General features: G+C 41.9%; 1 protein-coding gene across 1 annotated transcript in view; it reads right to left on the bottom strand.

Annotated features, from left to right (window-relative positions):
• Positions 1 to 3562: 3562 nt before the first annotated feature.
• The window catches only part of sema5a (sema domain, seven thrombospondin repeats (type 1 and type 1-like), transmembrane domain (TM) and short cytoplasmic domain, (semaphorin) 5A), a 110920-nt gene continuing 94239 nt past the window's right edge, over positions 3563 to 20243 (bottom strand). The window contains exons 17-22 of the mRNA XM_026364488.1: positions 13935 to 14144; positions 11513 to 11683; positions 11122 to 11277; positions 9798 to 9842; positions 8156 to 8367; positions 3563 to 4977 (exon numbers count right to left, since the gene is read on the bottom strand). Of these exons, the coding sequence (XP_026220273.1) occupies positions 4858 to 4977; positions 8156 to 8367; positions 9798 to 9842; positions 11122 to 11277; positions 11513 to 11683; positions 13935 to 14144 (914 nt within the window). The 3' untranslated portion in view covers positions 3563 to 4857. The remainder of the gene's footprint in view (positions 4978 to 8155; positions 8368 to 9797; positions 9843 to 11121; positions 11278 to 11512; positions 11684 to 13934; positions 14145 to 20243) is intronic.

Below are 20243 nucleotides of genomic sequence, written 5' to 3'. Positions count from 1 at the left end.
ATGAGTTGACACTGATGTCACATTTTAAGAGACAGCTAGCCATTATTGATTAGATCTGCCTTATCAAACACCATGGCAGTCATGAATAGCCCCTGTGAGTGAATCTAGCGCCGACAGAGCCCCTCTCTTCTGAAAGGTCTCCCTCTGAACAGATACTGAGGAAGTGGAGCACCGCCAGAGCAGCTGGGCATGCTGAGGAGAATCAGGGCTTGTGAGGAAGCTGGCAGGGAAAGATGGAGGAGACATAGCAGGTAATTGGAGCGCAGCAATATCCGCCATCTTGGCTCGTTACCTAAATAGCAGCTTTGATTGAGGTGAATAGCCCCATAAAGGGTTGTGGTGGAGCTGATAAGCTTCAGTGTGGCTTGGCTTGTGTTGTGAAGCTCTTGGCAATCGTGGGAACTCTTGGCTTCCTGCAGCTGAGACCTGGAATGGCGGGACGGGCACCTGGGATTCCAGATGTCTTGGGGTAGAATCTATGGTGGCATCTCTCAACTGGCATTAGCGCCTACGGTGACATTCATCCTTCATTCTGGCACGTCGGATCTAGCAGCGGCGTGCCAGCTTCCTCTCTACCCACACATATCTGTCTGAGTGAGCGCTGCTGGAAGTTGTGCTTCCTCCTGTCTGGGATAAAGAAAATGCAGAGTTTGTCTGAAACAGAGCAAACTGGACTGCTGCGCTGTCTGGAACCTTAGTTTCCACCACATGCTAATGTGTTGTTGGCTTAACTTTCTAAGTTTAATACACAATTTTCCTAGAAAATGTCAGTGAGCTGAGAAATACATTTCTTAAGCGCAGCAACTAGGGGGTTATGGAGATTAGTGCTGCTTTGAAAGATCTCTCTCATCTGTAGCCTTTGAATATCTAGTAATGTTAATCTGGACTAGAGCAACATTAAGGAATGTTTGCTTCAAAACATACAAGTACAGAGGAAAATATACTAAAGGGATGCTTTAATACATTGGGGCATAGTTAAAGAATCGTCAGTCTGACTCAGTCTATTTACAGCCTCAAAGAAACAACTAATTCACAGCTAAATCCACAGGGCCTCACCTTGGCCCCAGGTGGAAAGAGATACAGAGTGAGTGTAAGGTGAGCTGTGCAGCGCTGTGCTGTGAAAAGTGTCTAATTTAAAGTGTCTGTGTGTGCACAGATAAACCTGTACTAACCGTAATCCCCCCTGCTCAAGGATTCCATTGTATGACAGGCATCTGTAATCACTGTTATTTTCCTTCTGCAAAAAAAATACATTTCATGGCAGCTCATAAATTCTTCAGTAGTCTCCAGTCTTCCCTGTGGTTGTTTAGTCAACATCTACTTCCATCACTTCTCCCAGCTCATACAAACATAATGCAACAGCATACATTCATCACTGGGTTGTCCCCCCTGAAAGCATCTTTCACAGTGTACTGTGCTGACTGCAGGGGGTCTCATCCCAGACTTAGCCGTAACTTCTTCAGATTCTCTCCACAGTAACAGTTTTGGCTGGCACTAGCACTGAATAATAACAGCAGCTGCAGCGGCTGCTTCTAGTCTGGGGACGTAATTTAGCGACATTTGTATACTTAACTAGTGCTGCTGATGCTACAGTAGTGACTGAGTAGTGGCTCTGCTCGGGGAGGTGCTGCAAGGCCAGTCTAAAGCACAGTGATCCATGTGAATGAGAGAAAATGTGGCCTCGAGAGGGAAAAGAGGTGTTTAATGGGATGTTCACGCTCTGTTACTTGGCTGACAGGAACAATCTCACTCACTCACCTTGTTTGCCACTCAGAGGCCTCTGTATACAGGCTGCTAATTAACAGACCTCCTGAATGCTTCATGAGCAAAGTGGGAACATGCACAGAGAAGTCTGGCTCACATTTGAAAAATTTCATGCTGAATGCATTTTATATTCAAATCACATCGGGTATCAGTTAACAAATACTCACAAGATGTCCATTGCAGCAGAGGTTTTCACACTCTAACATCTGGATGGGTCAAAATCTTTACCAGCACAGGTTTATAATATCCATATAATATTTATATTATATGGATATTTTATATTTGGACTAAACTCTACACTCTACAAGTAACTGGAAAAATAAAGGTAAAAGGACACAGGGATAAAAGTAAAGGCATTAGAGTTATTAGTCTACAGTTCACTGTGAAGAACAACAGAACAAATATTTCCTATACAGCAGCAGTGAGTCACTACACTCAAAATCACAAAGAACAAACTTCCAGAGAACAGTCTGTAGGCTTCATTGTATGGGGATCGTGAATATCTATAAAAAATCACTATTCCTCCACTTGTTGCTAGGATACATCAATATGGACGACCTGGGAGTCAGACCGACCTCGCCATTGCCACTCCGATAAAGTCTTAAACATACACGTTCATAAACAATATGCAGACTACGGTCCCTATCATCCTGCAAGCCACAGCTCCTGACACTTCTACACACAAGTGCTCACACAGTCAGTTCCTCTGACAGCCACAAGCCCTGCTCTTGTAACCTTTAGCTGTGACCTTTAGCAGTCCCTAAATGCCAGTGAAAGTCGTTTATTGTCGTCGGCCCCCCTGTCAAAGTGGAATGTCACATGTGTCTGACTGACTATGAGCTGCATAGTTCAAGTTCCTGGCAAATTCCTGAAAGTGCAGAAGATAGCTTCAGCACCACCTCTGCTGGCTGTAGACGTGCGGGTGGAGGCATCTTGTTATGATTCATCAATCAAGGTTTAGAGGGGCCAATGTGGAGCAAATGCCTGTTTTATACATCATCCACCATTATCCTAAATGCACTGAGGAAAACCAATGCTGGAAAAAGAGCTGCAGCTGCTTACAACAACTCCAACTTCTAACACACCCATGTTCATACAATGTCTTCCAACCATCTGTGTGTCTGTTGCTTTTCAGCTAGTAAGAATGACATCGAGGTAAGGAGAGGATGATTCCCTGGAGCCAGACCGAGCTGGTTTGTACAGTGAGTTGGATCAACACTACCATCCCCCTTCAACCACCCAAACAGTGGGGTGATTAATAACACCCCCCCATTACCCTGTGCACACAGATGGGACGTCAGGTTGAAGGTTGATGGAGAACAGCACCGTGTGTGGTATTACACCCCATCATACAGATTAGAATTTGGACATTAGACAGCGCCCCCTCCACCTTTACCCTGCTGCCTCGTGCAATTTGTATCCTTCAGGTATCCTTCCACTGCCGCTGATGCCATTTGTCACTGCAGGGCCCTGCTGAAGACTCCTTTAAAAACGGGTGGAAGGAGTCTTTTACTCAGGCTTTGAGTGATTTATGAAGTGATACTGTGTACTTACAGTGCTGCGGTGTTACAGTGCTTTGTCCGAGGAATATCAAAGTCTCCAAGTTTTCTGAGCAAACCGCACTGGACAGAAGTGTTTCACACGTATTACTGAGTGTTACTATTTTAACTCCTGAGGCCATTCACAGGATGGTCAGAGAGATGATGAAAGTTTAAGAGATTAAGTACATCAAAGCCTTACAAATCTGTACACTGACACTCAATAAGTGTACGAAGCAGTTTTTAATTTATGCACAGTAACACAAGCAAACATGTAAAAAGTTAGTTGCAACTGAACCATTGAATAACCTAATATCTGGTTATACACTCCGAACAGAAATATCTCAACTTGATGAATGGATTTCATCCTATAGTATGTGGGTAGCACTCCAGTTGGGGTTTGGGAGAGTAGCATTTGCTACACTCCATCTGTACAGTAAATGCCAATAACAGCCTGCTCTCAGAGATACATATTTAACTCAGAAGCCAAAAGAAATAGTGAACACTATCAAATTTCAAAAAACATTGTTTTTTACAAAAAATATAAAAAGTACGGTGACAAAGACTCGATGCAGGCCGATATGAATACAGATTACTTGCCAGAATTCACATGAACTTTTTTTCTTTTCCAAAGAAAATGTTTAATTCTTTAAACACTTGAGACATTGAATAAATGTATTTAGAAAAACTACAGACATAAGCTTTGAACTTAACTTCCTGTACAAAAACCACATGTGCCTCTTAAAGCCAAAAAAAAAAAGAAAAAAAAAAAAAGAAAGACATTGAGTTCAATTACTGCTAGCTGCTAGACCCCAGAAGAGCCTATAACTGAAACAAAACAAAAGAAAAGAAGACAAAAGAAAAAGAAAAGAAATGAACAAACTTGACCACAGACTTCAAATATCTACATCCTGATTCAAAGACTGGGGGTGGATATTGATCCATTTGGAAATTGCTGCAGCAGTACAATGCCACCAGGCATCACCATAGCCTTTGTTTGTATGACTTCCAAAACCAGCCCCGAACCAAAGACCTGCAGAGATGTTGTTTGCAAGTCCCCAGACCCTGTAATGCGATCAACCATGCAAACAAAAACAGAACAGCAGAGAAAACACATCAGATGAAGTCATGCAAAGCAGTTTTGTGGTTATTTCCCATCATTACAAATACCGGTCTGTTTTAGAGGTGTCACAGGAAAGATAAAAGAGATCACATTTCCCACAGTCTGTGTGATATTCTTATTTTTCCCTTTTCGTTCACATTGAGAAATCCAGTTGTCCATTTCCCAGTGAGATTCAAGGCAAGACTTGCCCCCAGAAATCTTTCCAAGTGTACCCCAAGGCACCTGAGAGAAAGTGGGCATTTCCCTCTGTTGGCAACACTGTCTGTCCATGTTTTCATTACATACCAGCTGCCAAAGAGTCTCAGAGTGGGACTGTCCCCCGCATGGTGTCACGAATCGCAATACAAAGCACAAATTAAAGAATACAGTCAAAATGGATGATAGGGTTGGTGACCCTATTATGGTATGGAGACTGAACTGCCAGATCAAGGGTTAATAGTCATCGTAAGTGTTGAGGTCAGTGAAGTATGCGTTGGTATAGGTCTTCCCGGCAAGCTGTGGGTTGAAGTACTTATTTCTTTCCTCCAGAATCAGATTGTTTTTGTTGAAGGCCTGTGGATGAAGGACAGAGAGGGGAGAAAGAGAAAAGAGTCAGTAAGGACAGATTTTCGACACATGGATCAAGTGATTATTCAGCCCAGATGGCAAGGTAAAAGCAAATCCATCTAGCCGAAAAAAACAGGAAAAAAAGGAGCAACACAAATCAAAGGGAGGCTGCCCAGTGAATGAAACACACATTTCACATTGCAAGGTCAAAGTATTTGCAAACAGACAGGAAAAATGATAAGCTACCACAGGGCTAAATTATTTTGATGCAAGTCCGTATGTCCACCTCTGTCATCTCTAATAGCCAGCATCAGCAGTTTTTATGGCCCTGGATTGTTGGTCCTGTAGGACGAGCTAAGCCTAAAAAAAATCTATCAAAAGAGAGTTGCTTTTCTGTTAAACAATAAGGAAGAGCCATGGGAGCATCTTCTGTGTCCTTGTGTGACATGGTAAACATGGAATAAGCTTCTGATGTGGTGCCCAATACATCATCAGCAATTTGGCAAATGGATGAGTCTATATCCTGCATGTTGTAGAGAGTATGTGCTGGGAGCCCCTTGGGGCAGGGTAATTGAACACTTGGTGATGCTGCATTTGCAGTTGATGGATGCTTCTTGCTTCTGACTGACACTGATAGCGAAGTGTGGTGGACAAAAACTCATATATTTAGCTTCTTTCCCATTATGTGGTTTGCACACATTGGGAATGTAATTAGCACTCCCGCAGCCCCGGAGACAGTTATGTGTCTCTGCAGGTGGCCCCATGGCTGCTTTTAAACAGCTGTGCTATGATGCTTGTTAGCACCATCTACATATTCCTGTTGCCTTAAACATCTTTAATTGGCTAAAGAATGATTACATTAAAGTTTCTGGAGCAGTAAAGAATAGTTTAGTTTCTATACAGTGGCACTAGTGATAGAGAGGTAACAGAGGAGCATAATGATAGAGCATCACAATAAATGTTCTTTCTCAACACATCAAACAAAAATTGAAGGCAAAACAAGAAAGACAAACATGAAAAAAACATGCAAATGGAGGATTTTTTTAAAAGATAAAAATAAGGGGGGGATACACTGCCTTCTCACAAGCTGGGAGGAAGAAGGGGTGGGGGGTCGTGATGAAGGGATGAAAGAATCTGAGCAGAGAAAGAGAAACTAGTCTGTACTCCAACCTGCCACACACAGGAAGTGCCACAGGAAGTGGAAAGGCAGGGCACGGTGGGGAAGAGGAAGTAGTAGTGGTGGGGGTCAAAGAGTTGTTGGGGAGGGTCAAGAAGCGGGATGTTGTAGAGGTCAGAAGTCAGTGGTTAGTAGAAAATCTCCAGGCCACGCATGGACACCCCCATGTTAGCAGAGAGAGGCTGGTGCATGGCAGGGTCGTCCAAGGGCAAGAGTACCGACACATCTGGCTGCAAGGAGGAGAGGAATGGGCAAGGATCATCCTCAAAGAAACCCTTAAGCCATATTCTGACTTACAGGCACACTGGATATGTAATAAACTGTACATAAAAGTGTGACTTGTGACTTCTGGAAATACTCCAGTTGGCTAGTATGAAGTATGAAGGGTATCTATGATACGCTGTGCATACTAATAATGACTAATGTGTCATTAACATCAGGTTTTGAGCCAAAAACTCTAAAATATGGCATCAGGTGTTCATTATTCCTTCCAATAAAAACTCAAAAGAGGCACATTATGGTTCCACACATGTAATGGTTGAAAATTCACTGCCACATCCGAACCGTTTAAGCTCAGTAAGTGATGGTTGGAGGCAGAATGTGCTTGCCGGAAAATTGGACAGTGTTCATTTGTCATGGAGCTCCTTTGTATTTTCACATGAACTGTCTATACTCATATCTGCCTCTATCTGCAACTGAACTAAGTGAATTATGCTCGATGCTCCTGACTGTAATTGCATGACAGATGAACGCTCCTCACACCTTTATTCTGCAATGAAATTACATTTGGAGACGTCTGCTCTGAGCCAAAGGATCTGTTCTCACTCTGTGGCAGTTTTACAAAACACTTTCATATCTGTGAAGTAGTTTTGCAAACAGAGATCCAGGTATTCACTTAGTTTATAATATATATCTGACATTAAAGTCTTCCTCTGACAGAACCAGCACGTCAAACACTTCATGACAAACAGAAAACCAGCCTCAAATGCTGATTCATTAGCATTACAGTAAAATAAAGTTGACTGTAATACCAAAGTATGAGTTTCAGTGTACAACTTCGAAGACAACTACATTTTACTGCAGGGCAAATGCATACGTATTGGATTCAACTGTGTGTTTGTCTGCTCTAAGGTAAGCAACAAATGTTAGTGTATGGTTGCCACGTACATTATATGATGCTAAATAAGGCTAAAGCTACATGTCCCAGGTAAAAGAAAATCAGCATGCTCACCAGTTGATCCACATACTGCAGAAAACATAAGAAACAGCACAGAAAGATAAAGATTGTAAATTATACAACAATGACTAAGGAGGGTGGAACTTAGTGAATCATCATGCTAGCTCATCTAAAACGATTTGTGTCGTTGCATATTTATTAGCTGCATATCAACAGCAATACAGAGCATTGGGAATCCTTGAAAAAAGCCTTGTTGGAGCATGGAGAAGCTGTGGAGAAGCACTAATCACCAGCCCTGATGTATCAGTGGATAAGAGGCTGTTTGTACTACGAGAGTAGCTGGATCTCTGTCACTTGCTCTGGTGCATCCAACTACTTGTATAGGATACAGTAATGACACAAAACCCTGCCTAAGTAGGAAAATGTGCAGATACACAGCTTCTTCATTGATCGCCTGCCCACGCACCGATCTGTAACTGCACTAGGATGTTACGAGAAAGCAGTGTATGACCACTGACACAGAACAAAGTCACACACTGAGACACACAGGAGAGGAGCACACACAGAGAAGATGTACGCACAACTGCCTACATGTTGCACAACTAGAAAGTCAGTGCATGACAGGAGGTGGTGTGACAGTGAGAATCATGCAGTAAAAAAGTGTATTTAATCACAACTGAGAGAAAGAGGTAAACCGTTTGCTCACTGACTCAGGTTGTGACATCAGTTGATTAAGTCATAAAGCAATGAAACTGCTCCTTTGCCTTTACACATGTGGACATTTGTGAAGTGAAAGCCACCGAGAACCAACAGCAAATCTCTGTACAGACCTTGATGGCTTCCACAGAGTCGTATTTGTCCAGTTTGTTGATGTGGTTGGTGATGCTGGTGTTGAGCGGCGCAGCTGAAATGGGGTGGATGACAGTGGCGTCGTGGGACTGCTGCTGGTAGCGCTGGCAGTATGAGTAGACCAGCAGGGTAACCAGACAGCCAAGGATGGAGCTGCTAAGCCCCACAGCGATCATGTGGAAGAGGTTGAAATCTGGGGTAAAGGGAAAAGAAGAATGAGGCAGAGGCTGGGGTGAATCTCTGTCAATTTACACAAGTGGAAATGGTAATTAAAGCTGCAATTCAGATGGCAATGATGAAGTGCTCTGCCTTTCAGATTCTCTTGGACTGTTGAAGAGAATAAAGGTTATTCATGTTTTCTCCTTTTAGTCTTGCTTATTGTCTCCCTCTGTTTCTGTTTTCTGTGTGGCATCACACATCACAATTTGTAAATTTCAGTGTAACACAAAACATATGCCCAATTTGCAGCTAGAATTAACATGAAACCTTTGTTTAGACATAGAACTTTGCACATTAGCTCTAGTTGCAGTAAGAATGTGTAGTGAGCTGGCACATATACATTAATCATAACCACACAAAACTTGCTATTACATGCTTTTGTGTATTTTCCTATTTCTTTAGAATAAAACTGGAATAGTCCAAGCAATAATTACTTATTTGTATTTATTAGTACACTTCTGCTCATCACATTCAATGAACACAGTTAAAAGTAATAAATAAATAAATACTACATTGATGCATTTAAACCAAAGGCTATAAAATATACATTTTGTTTGATCAGTCACAAACTGTAAATTAGAATTGTTATTTAGGGGAATTGTCCTCTACTGACTTAGCTTGTATTTATGTAAAAAGTATATTAATGTATAAAGAAGTGTGTTGACATGAGCAGTGTGCACACTTTGCAGAGTTCCATGTACTGGACAAAGCATTCAACAAGCTATATAGTGATATTAGGAGCAGTATGTAGCCTTTCTAAGAGGCAAAACTCAGGGCACAAAAGGTCTCTCTAGCTTCGCTTCACTTTACTGTACTGTATGTAGCTTATTGCTATGACTGTAACAGTTCAAGTAGATAATACAGTACTATCAGCATTTCTATCAACTCAGGGCATCTTATTTCAAGATGTAAGCAAGAGGAGTCTGTTGTAAGTGGTTTTATTGACTCCTTCAAACTCAAACTGTAGCTGCAAAACTGAGAGTGTTGGTTTTTCTAGTTTTTCAGGACTAAAGTTTTGCTGTATGAATGAAAAAGCTGGACATGAATCATCTTTAACATTATTTTTAGTTCATAGGGGAGCAAGACAGGCAGAGCATGTTGTCCACCAAGTTGCATTTCCGGTGACCAATATTTTCAAATGACAGCTCATATTTATACCTCGAGAAAAGTAATGCATTTAAAAAATGACAGATTTCATATAATACATCTTAGACTTTGTCCAGGACTGACTGAATAATTGGACCATATTTCCTTTATGTGTCTTAGGTGTAAGCTGCAGCTGGATTTATATGCTATTAAACTGTATTAGAAGGCTATCTTATCAAGATACCATGCATATGCACTACAAGAACCTGTACACCTCTTTATCTCCCTCTTTCACACACATACACAAATATAAATTACCTCCACAGCGCCTCTCTTCCTGACTGGAGTGTGCAATCGAGACTTCTGACAAAGGAAAAGAAAAAGCAAAGGCAGCAGAATTAGGGCCAAAAACCATACACCCTTCTGTTAGCATGACAAATCGTACCCTTGAAGGTGAGTATGGAGATGAAAGCTATACTCAATACGAAACAGATTATCGTAAAAAACTCCACAAGCTAATCAAGGCTGTGGCACCTGGAGTGGTTTATGAAAAGTAAAGGAAATGAGGTACAAGACGCTGCTAATGAACCTTAATGGAGTACCTTTCCCATTAAAGGGGATGGATGATAAGGTATAAAGGCAAATGGGTAATTCCACAAAGCCCTGTGAAGGCTCTCCATGAAAATGATTTCCCATTTAATTAATACAGAAAAGTAACAAATGTCTGTTTTAATCAAATGTTTATGCATTCTATTAATTAATGATTCATGATAAGTTTAGGACTCTACACATGAATATGTGTAACTTTCTCTACCCGTGTACAAACATCCTATATCAGTGTTGTGCAGTGATATCATATGATACAATTGTATGTATTGTATTATTTTGGATGTCATGATGCCCATCTAATAATACTAAAGTTGGCATGAAAGATACATGTATATGTATTTAGGTTTTAATGGAGTTTCTCTATTACTACAATGAATAACTTTTAACGTAGCTTAGCAGCTTAACACTGTTTGTAAGTAACAGAAAAGCTCACGCACATCTATTTAAATCTGGAATTAATCTCATTAGAAAAGAAGTTTAATTACTAAATTATCACTAAAATAACTAAAGAAAAAACTTTAAGGATTGAATTACCAGGAATGGCACACAGGAGCCATAGCTTCTCTCCTTCCAACATTTGAAGAAAGTAAAACTGCTAGTGTAAGTGCTTTTTGCATGGCCTGACAAGACTTTGAGACTCATAATGAAACCAATATAGCAGCAGGGTTGTTGGAATGAGTAGGGAGCCTGCCCTCAAGTGCAGCACCCGAGTTAACACCCCCATGTAATCACCTGCCGCACTCATGGGGTCCTTGAGCAAGACACTAATCCCAACCATTTCCCAAAAGTGCTGCCCTGTCGCTGAACCTGACCTTTGACCTGAGATGAATCGCTCAGAGGGATCAATAACGTATTTCATTATTAAAGGATTCTTGAAAATGAACTAAATTGCAGCTGTGGGCATATGGTGGTGGGCGGTGCAGAATTTGTGTATGTGTGCTAAAAACTGTAAGTGATGCATGAGTGCCCAAGATATTACTAAAGCGAAGAAGCTTGTGTCTGCCCATATCGGGAAGTGTGAGTGTGGGATCACCTGGTATAAAATTGGAGTCGGGAGAGCATGGCCTGGTCTCACTGCTGTTTCCCGAGCACTGGTTTCCAGTGGGAAATAGGACGTCACAGTGACGGACACGCAGCTGGGCCCCATTAGGGTCACAGTGGGACCACTCGGACCAGCTGGACCAGCTCTCTGGAAATGACAATGGAAGAGAATCTCACCCCTGTCCAATGTGGTTCCATGTACAGTATGTTTGAGTATGTGCATTATACTATATGCCCTCAGCTCCATATTATTTATGCATGAGTAACCTCTGGGGGCCCGAGAGAGACGAAAGAAAATAAGCAATAAACTTGTGATGGATTGGTGGCTGATTCAGGGACCTAAGCTGCTTAATACTGACGTGTGTGTGTGGATGTGTGTGTACCTGGACAAGGCTGTGTGTTGCACAGTGCTTCCTCAGTGTGCAGGCCTAGGCAGATGTCCCCTCCGTGAGCTGGTGGGGGGTTGCTGCAGGTTCGTGTCCTCATGTAGTGTCCCCCTCCACATGTCACAGAGCACTTGGACCATGAAGACCAACATGACCAGCTGCCGTCCACTAAACCCAGGAGATTGGTGTGAAATTATTTATGTTAATGCTAAAAATGGTATGATTATGCTGGTATAAACAACTGTACTTATGATGGTGCATGTGTGACAGAAGAAAATAGGCAGTAACTTTCATACTTTCTTGTCTCAAGGAGAACATTCCCTAAATTTCACGCTTTCATGTATCTGAAATTCATGCTTTCATGTATCTAGCAGTTTCCAGGTCATTTCAAAAGACAATTTCCTCTGAACATCAAGTGATTGAAAGTCATTCCAAGTGATTTCAGACAGCGATGCGTGATGCAGTAATATGAAGCAATTTCAATAATGTGTGTGCTTGAAAAAGAGTGACAGGAAGTGTGCTTCATCCAGCCGTTACAGCAAATGCCTGACCTGACACTCATGCCCTTCCCACCCGCAATCTCAACAACCTCCCCCCTGATTAATAAAGATAAATGAAGCATGGCAATCCTCTGTTGTTGTTGTTCCTTCCTTCATGCGGTGCCAAGTTGCAAACAACAGACAAAAGCATGTGAAAACTCATGACAGTATCCCAAAGAAGATTTATTGAATAATTTGATGGATAGGGGGAGAAAAGTAGATATGGGAGAAATAAAGAAAGAGAGGGAGAGAAGAGTAATAAAATGGGGACAAGCTTACAGTATGCCATGAATCACAACAAAAGTAAATATCCTTTACCAATCATTTGGATAAGACCTCACTTCATTGTGGCAGAGAGAAATTCCCTTTTCGGAACCTTCTGAGAATTGCTTTTAAAGACCTCAGGATGGCTGGCAGCACTGTGCAGGTAATTGAAGTTGCCGATGCTTTTTGTCATCTCAGTGTAATTTCTCTATCACAAAGTGACACAGAAGTCGATTCCTGGCCCTCGATGACGGATCGTCTCATCTCAGGCGCAGATGCAAGAAAACACGGAATCATTTGTTTCCAAACCAGATGGATGGTAGGCATAGCACCTTTCCTCTCCCTCTCCTTCACAGTGTACTAACACATTTCAAAAAGCACTGGATTAGCCATAGGAGGATTACGATTGGTCTGCCAGCACAGTGTGCCTGCCTCAAAATAATGTCTCACTTTTAGAGGGTTGCTAATTGAGTATGCATTAGTATTCCCTGCTACTTGAGGCTGGGTTAAGTCGGTTCCTTTGGGGGACAGGAGTGCAGAGTTGTTCATCAACATACTGTAACTATGGTATTATTACAGTCAACATCCCAGAATAGGTGTACTACATGTATTAGCATAGTGATGCGGAGCAGAAATATCAAAGTGCATTCACTCGACATTTTACTCAAGGGGGATACTTGTGGGAGCCATACAGAGTCCTCCTGGATAAAGCAAAGCCGGTGCTATTAGACCCATCCAAGGTCTTTATTAGAGTTTGGAGCTGATAACAGCTTACCCTATTAGCGACTGTGTCCATGCTGTTGTGGAGCTGACTGGTGTGCACTTCCATTGAATGAATTAACAGGCTGTAAAAATAGTATCAATGGCCATCTACTGTCTTGTCTGTTTTTACTTGCTTACAGGGTGGCAGCAGTTATGAAGACAGATCACAGGTGCTGAAGACATGCAGTTCTAGGCTTTTAGCGAGATATCTAAGCTCTTCTCTTGGGGCCTTGATTAATAATCATCTGAGACAATGTCCTGCTTGCCTGCTTGGCGCCTGTGCTGGATACCAGGTGTGCTTTATGCCAAACTAAGCACTGGATTTCCATTTAGACAGCTTACTTCCCTTGTCAGACAGAGCATTCTTTTAATTAGAAAGCTTCCTCTCGCTGTCTTCTGCTAGAGAAGTGTTGAAATTGCATTGTCTCCGAGCTTTCCACAACAGAATGAGGCCTCCAATAGCTGGCAGCATAATTACCCAGCAATGTAATTACATACTGGAGCGCTACAGGGATTGTCTCTTTGATTCCTCGTGTAAATTGGGGTCTTCGTCACACCTCTTATCTGCAGCTGATTTCTTTTGTGATTCCTGATGATTTGGTAATTCATTTTGTTACTGTATTTCTTTATTCATTAATCAAGGTAAAACATATGAGTATAATGTTGAGCAATGTCTATTTATCTGCGGGTGAGTGAAAAGGAGCTAGCTGAGAAATTGGCCACAGTAAATAGTCTTTTCTCTCTGTCTCCTCTGTTTACTGTGCCAGTGGTGTTTCTGTATATTATGTGTCATTGCTTAAACTAAAATTGGCTTGTACTGCAGCAGAACCATACTATATCTGTCCATGTCTTACCTGGACAAGGGGTGATGTTACATTCTTGATACTCCTGTGCTGGCCCCAGGCAGGTCTGACCTCCATATTTAGGCTCTGGGTTACTGCAAGTCCTCTTTCGACTGCGAATTCCACGGCTGCAATCTCGGCTGCACTGGGACCAGGAACTCCAGGACGACCAGCCACCATTCACTGTGTGGCCTGAGATCCTCCCCAGACGAAGCACTTCACCTGTTAGGCACACATAGAAGAAAAACAATAATAATGTAAATAATTTCTTACCAACTTGTGCAGTACCCCACGCCCCTAGTATTGTTAGCCTATCTAAGCTTTAAGACAACATTTCTGGTGAATGGATGAAATCGGATGATAATTGACCTGCATTCCTGGCACAAATCTGTGCATTTGTTTTGAGGAGCAAGAAGAGGACAGAGAGTCAATAACAGCTCTCGATAACAGTGAATGTGCCTCTGCTCTTGTAGCTGGGGGATGCTCTAAAAGGTTTAGCTCGATATGTGCTGAAAGACCTCTTGTTTTGTGCTGTGTTTTAACTTTTGCTGTAAAATTTTCTTTAAAGCTCACAGAGACTGTCAATCTTTGGTTTCGTTTACTAAATACTAATGTCTTACTACAAAGGACAATTCATTTATTTAGGATTATATATATTAGTTATGGTTTCAGTTAGACTATGAGCATGATACGTTCAATCTGATCTTAAAATTTAATGGCACAGATGTCGTATTAGTTTTGCAGTTACTGCTCAGAGATTGTGATAATCCATGACTGATCGACTGATTGACATGATCTGATTGATGGCATATGGGATGGCTTGTGGGAACGTTCTTGTTTTGTACAGTGCTCTGTAGCACTGATCAGAGGGAAAATGTTCAAACACATTGAGGCCAGACTGTGAGAAGTCTGCAGTGATTTTCTCTGCCTGTTTCCTGACTCTGGAGTTGTACAGGTACAGTATAAAATTGAATCAGCAGTTCCTGAGGTATAATAGGTGGAGCTTCCTGATCTGATATATGAAGTTCCTCCTCTGCTGGGTTTTTTGATGACTGAGTTGGCATTAGATTCCCATTTCAGGTCCTGGGGGATTGTGGTTCCCAGGTGTCTGAAGGATTCCACTGCCAACACTGTGCTGTTATGTATGGTCTGTGGGGCATGGTGGGGGTTCCTCCTGAAATCCACAGCCATATTCAGAGTCTCGAGCATTTTCAGCTCCAGGTTGTTCTGACGGCACCAGAGGGCCACTCATTCAACTTCCTGTCCGTAAGCACGTTCATCACTGTCTTGGACGAGGCTGATGATAGTTGTGTCATTTGCAAATTTCAGTTTGACAGATGGGTCACTCACTGAAGGTGCAGTCATTTGTGTTAAAGGAGAAGAGCAGTGGAGAGAGCACATATCTCCACGGGGCGCCTGTTCTGACTGTCCGTGTGCTGGATGTGTTTTTGCCATAGCTTCGCCTGCTGCTTCCTGTCAGTCAGGAAATTAATGAACCAATGACAGGTGGAGCTGGGTGAATTTGGTCCAGAGGATTTCAGGAAGTATTGTATTCAACACTGAGCTAAGGCCCATGAGCAAAACCCTTGCACAGGTCCCTGGGGAGTCCAGGAGTTGAAGGATGTATTGCAGTCCCATGTTGACTGCATCATCCACTGACCTGTTTGACTTGTCTGGGCTTTTGGTCAAAATTTCAATCTGTCCAGTTCTTTAGTTTTTGAACACTAATAACATTTTTCTCAACCTCCGCTCTGCTTTGTGTTTAGCAATAATTAGCAAATGTTAGCTAACACGCTAAAGGCACCACTGTGCCTAAGTGCTGCTATTAGGGCTGTAGACTATTTGTACTTGTACTTAGATTTTTCTGCTTCTAGTAATGAATATTAAAAAAAAGAAAACAAAAAAACATGAAAACAGTAATAAAGACAGGCAAACGGAAGAAAGAGATAAGCTGAGCAGGAGCTGAGTGTGTCCTGTCAACACGCGAACACACTCACTCATCAAACATCAGCTGACTAATCTGTGTACTCTCATCTGGAATGACTCGAATAGAGGATTCCTAATGAAATATGAAACCATCATTTCTATTGAACTATAATTACTGCATGCATTAATTAGCAGCGCGGAAATGTGCCTTGTGGTGAGAGACAGAGTGTAGAATGTGCAGAAAGCTTCTAGCCTTTTTGAATGAAATGAGTGAACTCATCTGTTTCAATGGATGATAATCACCCCCAATGAAATTACAATCACTGTCCAAGCACTTCTCTGATCATTCACTCATTCAAACATAACAATGGCAGTCTTCATTTGGTGACTGCTCATTTGGATCTTGAGTCTTAACCACTCAACCATCAACCTTTGTTTTTTGTATCATTCTCCTTTTCATGTTTTATCTTTTTTTTTTTTATCACTAACTAATCTATTTTGCTCTCTGCCTCTCTTCACCATTCTCTTCCTCTCTGTCTTTCTTTCCCATTAACTTTCTATTTCTTTTTGCCTCTCTCCCTCCTGCTCCGTCCTCCAACATGGTCTCGTTGGTTTTGTCAGCCTGCTCTTTTCCCTGACAGTTATCGTGGTGTGGCTGTTTTGTATTCTCAGGGAGCGGACAGTGTGTTTACCTATCGCAAATCCTTGACCTCTTCATAACTATGGCCGACCTTGGCAGTGCACAGGCCCACTCACCCCGGCATCAAGCTGCTGTGAGTGCTGACAGGCCCGTCGAGGCCCTTGCTCTTTATCGATTCTGAGCAGGCAGTGGCTTGGACAGTCCCGCCTGCTACTGCAACACATCCTCTTTATCCAGCATCCTGTAGCCCAGGAGACTAGCCTGCTACTCTAAAGGCAATTGAGTGCTTCATAATGATGCTTCCTATGAAATACACAGGTGTGTACACAGGGCCTTGTGAGGACAAATACGCTCAAAAGTTTATGGACACACTAATACAGGAATGTACAAAGGCACTGTATACCTCTATACACTTAATTATTCGAATTCCCACAATACAAACCCAGCACTTTGCTTTAGCTTTAGCCTGAGACTGCTCTGATGTACTGCATGCATTGTTGATGCTACTTCATGGGGGCTGCCCTCCAGTCACCAAAACAAACAGCGTGGTGCCCTCCTTCTTAAATAGGTAGCGACTGGATCTATCGATCTGCACAAGAACCACACACAGCTGGAGAGAATTAATCCCTGCTCTCCTGACGAGCTGGGCTGAGCCAAAACTAAGAAGGACACAGCGCGACATCCAATACTCCCCACTGCAGGACATGAAAAAAGAAACTAGGACATGAAAAAAAGTTCCCTCCCCTTGCCCAACCTCACACCCTGCTCAAAGGCAAAATATACTGTAAACAAACTTATAATTGTGTGTATGTGAGGGAGAATATGAAGAAAATAAAGACGCGTGGGAAAAGGAGGAATGAAGACCCTGTGAGGCCAAACAGACAAACAATGATAGTGTAATCTATATATGCATCTGTATATGCAGAAACAGTGACACAAGTGAGAAGAGAGATAGAAACCGGACAGACAGGCAGATGTGTGTGAGATGGAGGGGTAGAAAAAGCACTAACCTCCAGCAGTAAAGCGAGATGCATGTGTGAAGTTTTATCCACATCCGAGTAAAGCTCGACCACACCGAGTGAGAAAAAAAGTGCAGAAATTCTTTTTCCAGCCTGTCCTAGATTTTCAACTGAATATTTACTCCCTGTTTACTGTTCTCCCTCCTCCTCCTTGTCATTTACTTTCACTATCAAATCAGCAACATCTCCCCGTGGAAGGAGCAATTTCTTTGAATATGATCTGTATTTATGTCTAAAAAATACATAGAACAGTTTGCAATTACAACGCCAACGCTGGAGACCATAAGAGATCAGTGCATGTACAACAACAAGGATATACTTACTAACTGGAGCACAGGGAATAACTGACTGTACTGTAATGTGATGTTTCTTGAATTCACCTGCACATGCTTTGAGTCTGACACATTTTCAGAATGAAGATTAAAAGCCCAACCTTCACCTTATGCTGTCCTCCACTGAAACATAGCTAACTCACAACAACTGACATTAACACTTTAAAATCCCCTGCTAAACAAAAGCAAACCAAGACCCATGTTCTTCTTTTAAAAACATCCATCATGATTTATTATGTAAAAGAATCATGTTAGGGTTATATTTTCCTGAAGTAACCCAGCATCACATGGGATGGTTTTCATCGCCTTGCTGACAATTTGCCCTTGAATGCACCACCAAGGAGAGTGTTTACTTGGTTCCTGCTGCTCCAAACTGCAACAATAACATAACGTTGACAAGAAAATGAAAGCAACTGAATGTTTACTGTGCATATGCAGGTTTCAACTCTCTGCAAGGTGATTTTTCTACTGCGCTGACATGAAGCAGTCTGAAGGCGGAAAATCTGTCTAAAACCTGGCAACGGCATGCAATAGAGTTGCAGTTTGACTTCAGGGTTTTTAAATATTTAAGTTAAGAAATCTATTAAACCACAAATTTAACATTGTTTTTTCAGTCACTTTTTTATTTATTATTATTTATTTATTACTTAGTATGAATTGACTCAACCTGGGTACACTTGTACATAAATTCGTGACCAACTTTTGATTGTTTTTTGTTGGTGAAGAAGCAGGAAAAGCAAATGGCAGAGAGGGAAATTCAAAATGAGCGCCTCTCCATTTTAATATAATGACAAGTAACTGGAAAAACACCAGCTAGTACTGCTGGCTGTAGTGGTGGGCAAGTATGAGTTTGTCGTAATTGCAGGTGCTTTCAACAGAATGAGTCAACTCCAACAACCTGAAATTGCCAACAAACAGTGCAAACATGATTGTTTCTTTTTCTATCTAAGGAAACTTGTTTCCATCAAGGAAACAGCCCCTTTCTTCTCTGTGGTAATTTGAAGTACCACAGAACAGCTTGCTACTCTGAGGTAGCATCCAGACTGATTGGTCAAAAAATAAAGCAACAAGCAACAAAGCGGAAAGTGAACCAATATCAGAGAAGACAGGCGAAGACAAGCTCGTCACTGAGTTAGAACATGTGTGAGATCACAAACTTTTCCTGGGTGTTGTTTTCTTGGGTGTTGGACTGTCAGCACCTCCTGTTATGATGTTTTAAGTGCTTGGAGGCCATAAATTCATGCAAGCATGCTGAGCAGAGTGGCTTTGTGCCAAAAAAGTGGATTTTCTTTCTGACAGACAGGGTTGTTATTTCATGGCCTACGCAGGTTTGCTAATTTGCTGACTCTGTCACCAAAATTTGTGCCACTCTGAGTGCTATACTGGGGGGAAAGGTGCAACAGGCAGTGTGTCACTGACAGTCTGATGGTGCCTGCAAATTTGGTGTCAAGCATAATTGCAGTAAGGTTGCGAACTCCATCTGATGCTAATCTGAAATGGGGCATGGTTTATGTACTTATTTGAGGCTTAACAGACAGAGAGAGACATATAGGGAACTTCAACTTCAACAACATCAACAAGAGCTACTGTAATATGAAAAATGCATCACAATTTCATATAACATTTTTAGCCATTCATCTCCTACTGTTTACCGCCTTATTGTAATAATAAGTGGAGTTGCAGATATGACTTTTGAGAGTATTAACATTTTACCAAATAAAGCCACGCCCTCACAGAGGCCCACTATTAATGACAACAGCACGAGTTCAACCTAAACAGTGTGAGCATCATTTTGTGGCAGTTCCCTTATAGAAACAGGCACCTGTGGAATCAGACATATGTTCAATAGCTTAGTGTTCACTTGGTAGCTCAGTCAGTCCAGTTTCTTCTTGATGAGCAGCAAGATGAACACAGAAAAAGACTGTCTTGACTGGAGTTGGAAAGACTGAGGGAAGAACAGAAGAACAGAAAGGATAGTGCAATGGTTGTCATCTGTCAGAGGTGTCCCTCAGCACTGTCCTGTGTCTACTCAGTGTCTGCTCATGACATCTGAGCAGAAGAAACTAATCTGTCGCCCCTGAGAAAGCTCAGGCCTTGATAACAGATCAGCTGAAGTGAGACACATCAGGCTGCTGACACACCACAGTTTCTCCCAGGGAAAAAAATGAAGCCATCACTCATCGACACAAGCAAGCAAAATTACAAACTCACTACCTTCTACAGAAATGTCTTTCATCCTTCCAGTGTTTTCTTCTCCCTTGTGGTATCTGCCTTTGTCTTTGTAAGATGCAAATGGAAAAAAAAACTGGGATGAATGTCTGCTTTCAAAGCCTTTTAGAGCTCAGTATTATGATTACTGCATCGTAAAACTAGCATGACTACATTTTTAACTCTGCATTATGGA

Source organism: Anabas testudineus, chromosome 2, assembly GCF_900324465.2.
Source record: "Anabas testudineus chromosome 2, fAnaTes1.2, whole genome shotgun sequence".
NCBI lineage: Eukaryota > Metazoa > Chordata > Actinopteri > Anabantiformes > Anabantidae > Anabas > Anabas testudineus.
This window is presented reverse-complemented; position numbering and strand designations above follow the sequence as displayed.